Raw genomic sequence first — 13,371 nt, 5'->3', positions numbered from 1 at the left:
AAAACTAGCTGGGATGGCAAAACTTGCGTGGGGGGGAGGAGAGGGAGAGAGAGAGAGAGAGAGAGAGAGAGAGAGAGAGAGAGAGAGAGAGTCAGTGGGGGGAAATGGAGAAAAAAACAAAAAGAAAGGATGGCAGGAGGTTGATGCAAAGGTTGGAGGAGGCGAGTAGGTCCGTGGGACATCCTAGCGGTGGGCGCCGTCGTGGGAAGTCTTTCCTGCCCAACTTGTGGCTGAGTTTCACACTTCGGGGTTGATCCGGAACGGAGCGCCCAGCCCCACGCCCCCCACCCCCGGTCTTGAAGCAGGACTGGAGTTGAGAAACTGGGAGGAAATCCCAGGAGAGAATCGAAGGGGGGGAGAGGGGGGATTCCTCTCTCTTGGGGAAAACAAAAGAGAAGAAGAGAGGGAGTCTGGCGGGGGGGGGGAGAAGCCACCGGTGTGGACAAGTGTTTGCTGCGGAGAGGCGCCCTCGGTGGCGTCCGGGAGCTGCTCGTCCGGCGTCGGCGGCGAGGGGGCAGCAGCAGGAAGGAGGAGGAGGCGGAGCCCCGCCGCCGCCGTTGCCGCTGCCCGACTTGAAAGTTTCTCTCCGCCGCAACCCGCGACGCCCTGGCGGCGCGCAGTCCTCCTTCTCCCGCGCAGGGGGAGGCATCGATTGGCGAGCGCCGGGTGCCAAGGCAGGCTGCCGCCCAATCGAGGAAAGTGCGAGAGGAGGAGGAGGAGGAGGAAGAGGCGGGGGAGGCGGCCAGGGAATACCCACCTCCCCCGCGGCAGCCCAACCCTCGCTCCCCCTCCCAAGCCTCGCTGGGGGTCGCCGGTGGTGGGTTTTCCCCACCTTCCCCCCACCCCCACCCCCCTTGCCGGCGACCAAGGATTTTGTCTGTCTCTCTCTCTCTTTGCAAACAAAACCGAGATCCTTTGGCACCGAGGGCGCAGCGACTCGGGAGAAGGGAGACGGGAGCAAGTGGGGAGGAGGAGGAGGAGGAGCGGCGGCGGCGGCGCCCCCAAAGAGCGGGGAAGTCACACCGCAACCTGTGCCGGAGCCGGAGAGAGAGGAGAGAACAGAAAACTTCCGAGCACCGGACAACAGGAAGTGGCCACCGGCGGCGATCTTCCAGCAAAGGAGGCACCGGCCGTGCGGCTCTTGTTGGTCGGCGCGAGAGAAGAAGAGAGAGAAGCTGCAAGACAAAGAAGGAGGGGGAGAGAAGGCGAGAGGTGAAAGACAAAACTCCCCAGCCCCGAGTTGGGCTGCTCGACCCCCTCCCCGATCTCCAAACAACGCCCCCCTCCCCGGAGAAGCCGAAGTCAGCGCAGGCGGCCAGCGATCGCAGGAGGGAAGGCGACGCAGGACGAGGCAGCGAAGAGCAGAAAACAAACACAGGCAAAAGTTGCTCGCGCTCTCTGTTTTCTTTCCTCCTCTTTCCTTTTCTTTTTTATAAAAAGAATCTCTCGACAAAAAGACGTTAGCCAGGCGCCGCAGCAGGAAGAAGAAAGAAACTTAAGGGCGATGCAGACTAACTTCTGGGTAAAGAGGAACCTGGAAAAAAGACACAGAGTGATGTAATTTTGTTTGAAAGGAAGGGGCGGAAAAGCCGCGAGAGAACATGCCCTCCCCGCAGCCGGGAAGCCGGGGCACCTATGTGGTGTAAAGTGAATGCACACGCCGAGAGAGAGAGAGCCCCGCGCGGGGTGCGCGCTGCGCTGCTGCTGCTGCCGCCGCTGCCCGTGTCCCCGCTTGCCGCCGCCGCCGCTACCTCTGCAGTCGGTGCCTCTCGCAGGAGGCGCTGCTGGTGCCGGGCAGACGCATCCTTGGGCGGACTGAGGCGGCTAATTGCTGGGCGCCCTCCCTCATTTACATATGCAGCCCGAGCCCGCTGGAGCCGGGCCAATCCGCGCTCGCCCCCGGCATCATTAATCGCCATGCATTATTCACAATCATAATTACTGAGCCCCGTGCGCGAGGCGCGCAGCCGGCCGCGCACCCAGCACAGACCCGCGGAGCCCCCGCCCGGCTCAGCCGCCGCCGCCGCCGCCGCTACTTGCTCGGGCGCTTCTTGAGTTTGTCGCCGGGAAGGGGGGAGTTGCTGCTGCTGCTGCTCTTAATTGATCGGCGCCGAAATCCGGAGGAAGGGGTGGCCCGCCCGACGCCGACTCGACTTTCCCCTCGCCACCAAGTCCTCCTCCTCCTCCTCCTCCTCCCCCCACCTACCTAATCGCCCCTCCACCACCCCCTCCCCCCCCCCACCCCAGCGCTCCACCTCTCGCCGATGTCTCTGCAAAAAGCAGGCACCAGAAGACGCCTCAGTTAGCAGCATGTCTCGGCGAAAGCAAGCCAAGCCCCAGCATCTCAGATCGGACGAGGAGCTGCAAGCCGAGGTGCTTTCGGAGCAGGGTAAGCCAGAGGGCGCAGCAGCCCCGGGGCTAGGGAGGGCTGGAGCGGAGGGCTGGGCGCTTCCTGATCCTGGGCTTGCTTCGGGGAGAGCTCAGCCTAGAAACGATCCCTCCTTGGGAAGCGCGAGGCGGCGGAAAGTGCAGCCGGCGTCGGGCAGGAAAGTTCAGCCGCTCGGCCCAAGTTTCTTCCGGCTTCCCTCCCTCCCTCTCCCGCCTCCACCTTGCCGAGCGAAGCCCTGGCTGGCCCTGTTGCGTGCGCCCGGCCGCTTGCATTATGGCTGGGCTTCGGAGGGAGACACTTCGACGGGGCGGGGGCGGGCGAGCGGGCAGAGTCCCCCACGCCCAGCCCAGGCTCGGGGTTCACGATGGGGACTTTGGGACGGAAGAAACCCAGCCGCTTTCTCCAAAGCGAAAAGTTCATAGCAGCTTTTTTCACCCCGTTTAGACCAAGCCGCCGGGGCTGCAAACTACAGACTTTGGGCTCCGCTGGTGTAACCGCCCGGAAGCGGCGGCGGCAGCTGTCGCGTCCCCCTTGGCAACAAATAAACCCCACGAGGCCTCTGTGTGGATGGAGGGGGAGGGGGGAAAAACCCCATCTCTCCCCCCCCCTGGTCCTAACGGTGTTTTACTCTGAAGTAAGCCCCTCAGTTCCCTCCCCCCGGCCCTTGGGAACTGGTGGGCGAGAGGGGGCTTCGTCGAGGCCCCCGAGGCTCCTCCCTCCGACGCCCAGAGAAGGTGGCCAGGCCGAGGGCTTGGGAGAAGAAGATCGCTATCTGCGCCTAGGACTTCCTGCGGCTTCCTTCAAAGGCACAGGCCGAGGCGAGAGGGGCGGGTGGTGGTGCTTCCTTTCTGGAGAGGGTCAAAGGGAGAAGATGTCTCTCCTGGGCCTGAGGGAGGCAGGCCTGAGGTGGAGAAGTTGCCTGCTGCCCTCAGGGCCAGAGCTTAGGTCTCTACTCCCGCCTTCCCTTCCCTTGCCATCTCTATTGCCAGGAAGATGTCCAGGGCGTCGAGGTTGGAGTAGGAATTGCCATCTTCTTTTCCCCTTCCCCCACAAGGTTGGAAAAGGGGTGTGTGTTTTGGGCCCCTGCGTGCCAAAGGGTGCACCCAGCCTTGCCCAAAATGCTAGTGAAACAAGTAGCCTCCGATTTCCAAATCTCTCTGGTTTGCAGCTGCTCAAACTTATTTTCTTGAGCTGTCATTTCCGAAGGTGTTACGATCACTTTCTAACTATATTCACCGTGTGGCACTTAAAAAAAAATGCCACTTTTTTTCTTCTGGAGGGGAAGACAAAATCCACTAGGAAGTTTTTCATCCTTTCCCTCATAAAGTTATCGCCTACATTTCCAGCGTAATCGGGGGAAATCATGGTTGGAAATAAATTTCTTCCCCTCCCTGCAGATCAATAATTACTTCATCCAGCCTTCTTCTTTTTTATTTTGCCCAAGAAAAAACACAACATCTTGGAAAAGGAGTTTGTTCTGCGGGGGAAGATGAAGTTGGCAACAAAGGATTTTTCACTATTTTAAATAAACTTTGCAGCCTTGAAGCTTCGGGCAGTGTGGCTTGGTTTTGTAAGCATATGCTAGATTGCCAAATGCTCAGGGCTCCCATTCCTATCATCTCCTTTTCCTAAAAGGACTCCAAAAACAGAAGTGGAAGGGGTTGGCTGCTGCAGCTAGTAATGTGAAAAGCTTCTTGGGTAATGGCAATAATGGATAGGCAGCGAAACAAGTTCCCTGGGTCACAGCAGAAGTATAAAATTACACATTTCTTGTTTTGTTATTAACACTTCCTTTGGTTTCAAAATACTTCAATGCAGGCAAATCAGCATTTCTTTAATAAAGATACAGCATTGTTATTTAAATCTGCAGTGGTTTGGGAGGGTCCTTGGTTTAAGAATTTAGACAACACTGAATATTTTAAAAAGTTAACGAGGGGAAAAAAGTGCCTCATTATGGTACTTCTGGTGAGTTAATAAATTGAAGAAAATTGTTCAGCTTGGAGGGTTTTTCTTTTGGGGGGGTGTTGCTTAGCATCTCTTATCTATGTAGCCATGTCACCCAAGATTAGAACAGGAGATATGCTAAAAAGAAACGCTTGCATATGGTGTGTAGATTAAGAACAAAGAATCTTTTTGTCATGGAAATGTTTTTTTCTCTTTTTTTCTTTTTTGGGGTTTTGTTTTGTTTACTTCATCACATAGAATTTCTCACACTTGGTTTGTTTTGTATTGCCCTCAATGACTACATGATCAAATGAATGGATTTATTTCTGCCGAATGAGAAAGACAGTCTTTCCATCAAAAGGACTACATTGCATCCCAGTGAGGAATTTTAAAAGCGTTATTATTGTGGTCCTTGAATAGCTCAAAATCGGCTTTCACAGCAGCCCTTAAAATGCAACAATGTAAATACTTCTCTGCTTTAGAATGTTGTAATCAGAATGTTCTATGTCCCTTTTTAATATATCTTAATTCATAGAGTATTGTAAGGGATTAGTAAGGAGCTGAAGTAGTCCTGCTTGCATGTTGCACTTTCATTTTCAGAAACGTGAATATAGGGAGGTATATAAACTGCTGTATGTTTAGGAACATGAGTTTGGTGCTCATCGTTTACACATTTTTTACAATTAAGTATTTTTTTCTCTTTAAAGGCTCATAAGAGTTCAAACCTATCTTATAAAGTCAGCTCTCATCATTGTAGTTTACAGTTAAAGTCAAGGCATTGCCACAGTTCCTGGCTCCTGTTTTGCAACAGGCCAAAAACTAGCTCTCACCATTTATAGCACGCAAAAAGAACACTTGCAGCATTCCCCCCCAAAAAATACTCTATAATCTAAATATATTTCAACCTTCATTCTCATTAGTATTTTTAACTACTTAGTCTTTTATATAACATAACTGCTTAATCTGCTGCTAAGTCTATAAAGCTTGCCTGAATCATATATGTGTATGTGTGTATATATACACATACACACACATACACATACAGAGAATCACATTTAATGTTGCATTTGAAGACTACTTTCATTAAGGAAAGCTATTAAGGGTTAATGCTCCTTTTTCTGGCAGATATTATGTTACACAGTAGCAAAAAGAAACCTGACAGTTTGACAGAGTGGAAGATAAACATTAGGCCATATTTAAAGTTATACGAAGGCCAGTCAATTTAGGTGGCAGTGTTACAATAGGAAGTTTTAGCAATACAATAAATAATTGTTGAAGTCAGCTTGAACTACAGTGCAGTGCAACTTTATTTCACGAAGCAGAGCCTTCTCAGAAGTATGAAAACCACTCAGAATATCGCAAAGTGATATTTTGAAACGTTTGTTGTGGGAAAGATAGTTTGGGCAATTTGGAGAACGAATGCTTGCATGCAGCGATTAATTAGAATCTGTATAGCGGTTTATGCTGACAAGTAGTGAATGAAAGGTATTTATGCACTAAACGTTTTAAAGGGTGCCATATTGAAAGAAATGGTCATTATAAAGAGTAGCACAATAACTGAAGGAGTTGTTATAAAACCCAATATGGTGAATTTGCTGTTCTCTATGCTGAATGAGTTTAATCTCAAATATCAGGAGACTTTACATCCCCAGTTAAATGATTATCTCTAAATCAACAGATTACTAGCATTACAGAACAGTCTTGTTTTGTTACAGCAAATGGGAATGTTGCACACACTTTAACCCAAATGCAGTGACAATGTTGAAGAGGGGGGAACCCTAAGCGTATTCTAGTGGATGATAACTGATCAGAGATGGCCTTAAAAATAATTATTAGAAGAAATTTCGAGAATGTATTTTGTACCTTTTAAGGTAACAGTAATTATTGCTTAGCTTATGTTTATTAGGAACCAACTCTTACAGTAATGTTACATGGCTAACAAAAATACATTTGTAATGTGCTATTTATATATATTTGTCATACATTGATATTATTGCTCTTGAAATTCTGCTCATAATTTTGATACATTTGAAATAGATATAGTAATATATATGTCCAGACAGACAGATGTAGGCATACCTTTAGTAATATAAATATTTTGGCTCACTTCAGTACTGTATTAGACATTTAGGGTTGTTGTTTCTTCCTGCCCTCAGTTCATTGTAATATAGCCAGTTGTTTTGTAGATGTGGGTCTGTAGCATACTTGCTAATGTCCATTAAAATTATGTAGATAAAGAAGTGTGGGTATTACGTTATACTGTTCTGTAACATGTAATACTCTTAAGAGCATTAGAAGTAACAGTAAGCCCTGAATTAAATATGAAATTGTGTGACTTTTTCCAAGCTTTCTACTTCAAATAATAATTAGGTCATTGGTTTGTTTGTTTTCCAGTTTAAAAATAAGCCTTTACAAGATTTGCTGATTAACTGTTGGCATGAGGAAAGACAATTAACTTATTTTGCTTGTACTTGTAGGCTTATAGATGGCTGCATTATAATAATTTCATTCCTATTTTATATCTATTCAAAGACCCCTCCAAAAGCATGGTTTAATAGCAGAAACTAATTTTACTAGTTTATTATTTTAGTATGCAAATGATAAAAGCAGACTAAAAAGTCTCAAATTCTTTTGTGCTATTAATCCCAGATATGCCTCCTTAAGGAGGCAGTGAAACATATGCCTTTCATGAATAAGAAACATTTAATTTTATTTGAAAAATCATTACAATCAGCTCTGTGCAATTAATATAAGCTGGATGTTCATATTTGATTGCTGATCACTTTTCTAGCCAAAATGTTGTTTTTTAAGGATCATATATATTCTTAAAGCAGCTACTTATAGTTTCTTAACACACTAATATTCCTAAATTCGAATCAGCCTAAATAAAATTGTGCGCGTCTTCCATTTAAACATAGGATTTTAAGATTTGGTTTGTTAACTGAATGCCAAAGCCAGACTAGCATGTCTAGTAAGCATTTTTTTAAAAAAATAAGGGCAGGATCCATTCAGCTTTGGATAATAAAACAGATGTGAAAAATTGAAAACACTGAAATAATACATTTTAGGTGCAATATAACACAGCATGCTTTTACAAATAGTGAAGGTTTAGTTAAAAATAGCTTCAACAGTAAGTAATAGATAGATTCAAAATTATTCTCACCTAATAGTGCAAAATGTCTGCTGCAGTTACATTTTTATATATAAATCATTTCACTTCTTTTACTTTACTTTAAATATTTGTATTCAATAAGTAGTTTGGATGGAGTTTTTGAGAGTGCTTTCTAGGAAAATGAACTTAAGCAGTGGAAAGGAAATGAGCTGTGCATACATAATCTCCTCCTAAACTTGTTTGAGAGTAGACCAGTTGAGATCCATGGGGGTTTTTTTAATCATAGAGCAAGTGCTGGATAGTTGCCAAAAGCAGTGACAAGTCATGTCACACAAGTACCGTAGAAAATATAAAATATCAATGGTTCTTTTTGCAAAATAAAAATACTTTATCATCAAAGAATACCATACTGTGGGTGATTCTTTTGTCTAATCATGAATGAATGTGGCAGCAATACCTAAGCAGAATTCAAAAGCAGTTCTTGTAAAAAAGTTTAGACTGCTGAGCTAAGGATAGAACAATATGCACCGATGAAAGACAATAGGAGGTCTGCATATTTTGCAAAGGAATGCTTTCCTTCTCCTTGTGTTGAAGATGTAGATATGTTATGTTTAGCATTCGAGACCACCCCCATTTTCTGTTTTCCGTGCTTTGGTGCTGAGTGTATTGCAAAGTCTTTTTTTGTTTGTTGTCGGTGAAAAGGTGGGATTGTGTGGAGTGCCAGCAAGCTTTCCGATGGACTCTCCCTGAGGGTGGGTAGTTAGAAGTGCTTTGACAAGGTTTGCTGATTTAACCTTTGCCTGCTTTGCCCTGCCAGGGGTGGCCACTAGATGTCAAGCTCATAATACAATTAGTACATCTGTGCAGTTGACCTTGGCAGCGCGGCTTACCACTTGTTCTGTTAAGTGTTAACACCGACTCTGAGTGTTAACTAGAGATCCGTCTGAGTTTTTGCTACATTCTGTGCAGCTTATCAAATGCCCCATCTAGTTCGACACAAGTGTTTACAGTTCTAAAGAAGGGGGGGGCGAGCCTTGTTTTATGTAGCTTTGAATTCCTTAATTAACCTTGCCAGAGCTGATGCAGTTTTATTTTGCTTAATCGAAGCGACTCTGTTGGTCATCCATCTCACTTTCTATGCATATTAATGTTTCACAAGGATGATGGCAACTGACCCAATTGGTTTGTTAGTGGTTATATTACTTTATTTATATAGAATAGTTATCTGTGGAGAGCTTGATCGGTGAGATACCATTATATTTCAAGGCTGGAGTTCAGGCCTGATATTGCAACCATGCACTTATGCAAATAGCTACGATGCTGTCAGCGTGGCAGGAGTAGATATGTTTCTACAGAAGGTTCTATGTTATCAAACTGGTATTGCGTTTCTCATGCTCTCCAACTTGTAAGCGTCAAAATGGGTTAGATGTTAGCTTTTGTTTTGTGAACAGTATCTGAAGCTGGAAAGTGGCATTAAAAAGTGATCTCTTACATTTTTTAGACTCCTGTTATGCAGTATTTAATAATCCGTCACTTGATACACATCAGCAATTAAACCTTAATGTTGTATTAGCTCTTAATAAAAGTTTGTGTCACCTGTGTTTGGGTACTGGAAACACGAGCTAGCTCGCAACAAATTACAAATCCTGGTAAAACTGAATACGTGCAGTATTTAAACTTCGCCAGATCATTGTGCATCATTGCTTTCCAAAATACACTTCTAAAAATACACTAACATTTTAATATATGATACTTACAGTTTTGCAGTTAGTCAAAACAAAATGTAAAGTGCTTGCTGTGTTCTTTATATGTGCAAAGAAATGCCCTAGCCTAGTGGCTGGCTGGATGTTGCACTTGTTTTAAGCAGAAAGCAGTTAGTGACTGTGCCACAGGTGGCTGTTAAATAGTGAAATTTAGGCCACTGAATAGATCAAAATAAGTATACCGGGTCAACGCAAAGTTTTGCATAGCAAGAGTGCCCTCCACTGTTCACATTCATATTATCAGTTTATGTGGCCTGTGGAAAAAGGGTAGAATTTTTTCTATTGAGTGTGGAATTTCTTCTATGTTGTTAAACACAGTAGGGGTCTCTATTTGTCTCCTCCTGTTTCACAGCTTGGGATCAGTATGTGATAATTCATCTTTCTTTATGGGATTCAAAGCTATCATAAAAAGAGTTAAAAAGAATTAATTTGAGAGAAAATAAAAGTTATTTTTTAATGTGATGTTTATTTTAAGAGATAACATAGCTAAAGCGAAAGAGTAGTATTAATTATCTATAGTGAATGAATGATATTAGATGTTGATAGCTGTTCAGTTAAGGAACATGCACATTAAAAGATAACTGAGCATTTATACTGACACAAAATAGATTTTGATAAGTAAAGTTATGTTTGAAAACACTGCGGAAAAATACTTTGTCATTCCGACAATCTGAATGTGTACAACCTGCCGATCTTTATTTGAGTAGCCACCGAGAATCAGAAAGTTTAATTAGTTGGAAACTGGCTAATGTCCATAGTTTAAGGTATATTATACTTGCATGAGCCTGTTTTCCGTTTTAAAGCTTTTATTTCCATTGTATCTTCAAGTTTGCTAGTAAGGATTTTTTTCCTTTGGGGGAAAATGAGTATTTCAAAATTAATGTAAAATTTTTCATCATTTGTATGCTGAATGGATTCACTTTGTTACAATTCATTTATCACTTTGAATAGTGTAGAAATAATGCATAGTGAATTGAACTTAAATTATCCTCTGAGTAGACTCACTGAGATCGGTGGGTCTTAAGTTAGTCATGACCAACTTAAGTCTCATTGATTGAGAAGCATCTCCTCCATGCATTACCATTTTTGAATCCACCCCAATGTTTCTGTAGTTCCTTGGTTTACAACCAACAGCAGGTGAATAAGTCATGTAAAGCATATTAATGACAACAGTAAAAATATTTATCATACTACAATAACAAATTACCCTGTTGATAACCAATGCCCATTGTGAAATTGACAGAAAAGTTTAAGATGCCGTGGGAAGCAAAATTAGCATTAAGAACAGGATTTCCTCAGAGAATACTATTTTAAATTGTACGTAAATTGTCATGGTCTGTGTAAATGATAATTGTAAAGGGTCTTGTTTGCAAAATTAGAATACGGAGACAAAGCTTATTCAGAGTAGAATAGTTTTCTGTGCCATTTATTTGAGGAAATACAGGAACATAAGCCTTTCATGCCTGTACAGGTAGGGGAATAAGAAAAAGCAAAGTTGGCTCTTGAGGGTTAGAGAGCGTTGTCCTCAAAATTCAAACACTGCATGGCCAGCAGCGGCAAGAAAAAGCGGGTGTGACATTTGTTTTAGTACTACCCCCTGCAAATAGTGCATATTTTAGGATTTTGGTTCTTCTTTATTCTTAACATGTAGGATTCTTCCTTAATAATGGGAAAGCATACAGTCCCTGTTGCATTTCTGTTAGGCCCTTCTGATTCTAATGGAGAACTTGTACTGCTTGCAAACTGCAGAAATACAGCTTGCTCTAGTAGATGCTGGGACATGGTGTGCTAAACCTCTTTGTACGCAGGGGGAAATATGCCAAAATTGGGGGCACATTGGCTCCCCCCTCTTCCTCCCTCCTTTGCTCCATCTCTCATCTCCCTCTCTGCAGAGATATATATGTTTCATATAGGAATGAATTGCTTTCTACCTAAACGTTTGACCCTTAAAGGCAATTTGGTAGCTACTTATAGTAGTATTGCTCCATGCAGGTAACTGGAATTACTGGAGTACCAGTTTTCACTGACATTCCCTCTCTAGAATCCAGTCCACAACCCAGGCACCTTAGATTCTCATTGGCTTTAATCCAAATATTTTGACTGAACTATGGCTGTGGATTTGGCTGCGTATGACATGAATACAGATATATTCTCTCCACATCAGCTCGTTGAATCTCTCACATAGACCGAACCCAAACTAGTTTACAATCAGAATGTAGGAAACTTTCTCAGAATAAGCTAATCAAAAATTTGAGATGAAATAGTGCGCTGTAAATTAACAGGTAATTTCAAAAGTATATTCCTGTTAATAGAAATAGACATCTTTTTGGCTTTTTTAAAATAAAAAGATAGGGTTGTGAGTACTGAATATGATCAGAGTTTAAACTTGTCCCAGAGAGACATGTATAAGCAGCATTTGAATGTTTAAGGCAAAAAATGTTGTTATGGGCTATTTCCATCAAAGACGTGAGCACATTCTTTTTAAAATTGATGGGAAAGGCTGGCTCCATGGGGATTTTGATTTGAATAATCAAAAAGCAGGAGAGAAAATTAATTACAAACTGCATCACTGTGTATTACATTATTGCATTCTTTTATTTCTTGTTATAAATTTTCAGAAGCCTCAATATGCCCTGTTCTTTTCTTTTGTACAATTTTTTTTTGCAGATGACTGTTTCAGTGTAAAACAGTATTTATAGGTACGTCTCAATGGACTGACTAAAGATACGTACTTTTAGATGATCGTGAAATTCGTTAGAATGTGCAGAGTAAACTGCACATTATGATTCTAAACCTTTAATGAAAGTGAATTCTTTTAACCTTTTGTGGAACGTAAGTAGGGAATCCTTAGAATCATCTAATTTCTATAAACTGTCTGTGCTCCAAAATCGATGCACCTTTCCTGTTAGTGAGTTATTATGAATCATGAGAAACATTCCCAGTATTAAGAGCTTACTTCAGATGAAACCGTAAGAAAAATCTCTTTTGAAAATTATGATGATTTTAAGAAGTATTGTAAAAAGCAGTTTAAAAAAAATCAGTTTCATTATCTCTCATTTTAAATAGGTTTGAAGAAGCATCTCTCATTTTGGTGCCAGTAGACTAGAAATTAAAAGGTACAGTCTCAGTAATAAGAGCACAACATGGAATTTAGTTTTCCATTCATTTCCTATTACCTAAGTGATTGGGTCAAAGGTAATCTGGAGAAATAATTGTAAAGTATCAGAATATGGATTTTAATTTTGGAAAGAAAAATAATTCTTCCTCAGACTTCTGAAAATATTATTTTATCGCATTGGTAAAATACTATTTTATCACATTGATATACTATTCCTCCACAAAGCTTAAGGATGTGTGCCTACAGCTCTTCCAATTTATCCTCAACAACCCTGTGAGTTAAGTTAGACTAAGGGAGAAAGAGTGACTTGTTGAAAGCTACCTTCTGTTCCGTTTATGGCGGAGCAGAATTTATGTTTACACCTTCCTCATCCAACTCTGGTACTCTAAACCACTTTGGCTCTTTTAAAAATGGCCATATGAATTAGTTGCAACATTCTCCTTTAAACACTATCTGTACTTCAACCCTAAACACATATACTGGGAACTTACTCCGGTATGTATATGTCTAACATAATATAGAATTATGGTGGCAATATGCTTCAGTTTAGACATTGGACCAAACCTTGGTTTGTGCCTGTAGTTGAGAACCATACAGTGGTGTGGAGCTGTTGCCTACTTTAATTTGCTCATCACTCCAGCCTCTAAGAGTAGTGACCTCTAGAGGTGGTTTTCCAATCCAGACATCACACCAAACTATAGCTAGGGCAAATCATGAAGTGAAGCCCTATTTCAGCTCAAAAGTTTCATATTCTTGTTTGTAGGATATTCTCAAGCTGTGGTTTGTCAATTGCACCATAGCACCAGCCATGGTTGAGCTTTCTTAACTATGTATCCGGGGTGGCAGGGGCTGAATCTTTTATCATGTTCTCCAAACCTAATATGTATGGACTTATTGAACTGCCTTGGCCATATATATGGATATGAACTGTCACATATATTTGGCTAAGAGTGGCCTGAGAAAGAATTGGCCATTTGCAATATAAAGGATTCAAGCTTTTTCTGATGTATAACTGTGGAGTAAGTAACTTAGGGAACAAAATGCT

The 13,371-nt window shown here is 42.7% G+C and overlaps 1 protein-coding gene across 3 annotated transcripts in view; it reads left to right on the top strand.

Moving 5' to 3' along the window:
* Positions 1-641: 641 nt before the first annotated feature.
* The window catches only part of SALL3 (spalt like transcription factor 3), a 26,495-nt gene continuing 13,765 nt past the window's right edge, over positions 642-13,371 (top strand). For all 3 annotated transcript variants that reach the window (XM_082236038.1, XM_082236037.1, XM_082236036.1), the window contains exon 1: positions 642-2,389. In XM_082236038.1, coding sequence (XP_082092164.1) covers positions 2,311-2,389 — 79 coding nt within the window. In that variant the 5' untranslated portion in view covers positions 642-2,310. The remainder of the gene's footprint in view (positions 2,390-13,371) is intronic.

Source organism: Podarcis vaucheri (genome assembly GCF_965113315.1).
Source record: "Podarcis vaucheri genome assembly, chromosome: 8".
In the NCBI taxonomy this organism is placed as follows: Eukaryota; Metazoa; Chordata; class Lepidosauria; order Squamata; family Lacertidae; genus Podarcis; species Podarcis vaucheri.
Note: the sequence above shows the minus strand (reverse complement) of the source record. Positions and strands in the feature narration are given on the sequence as shown.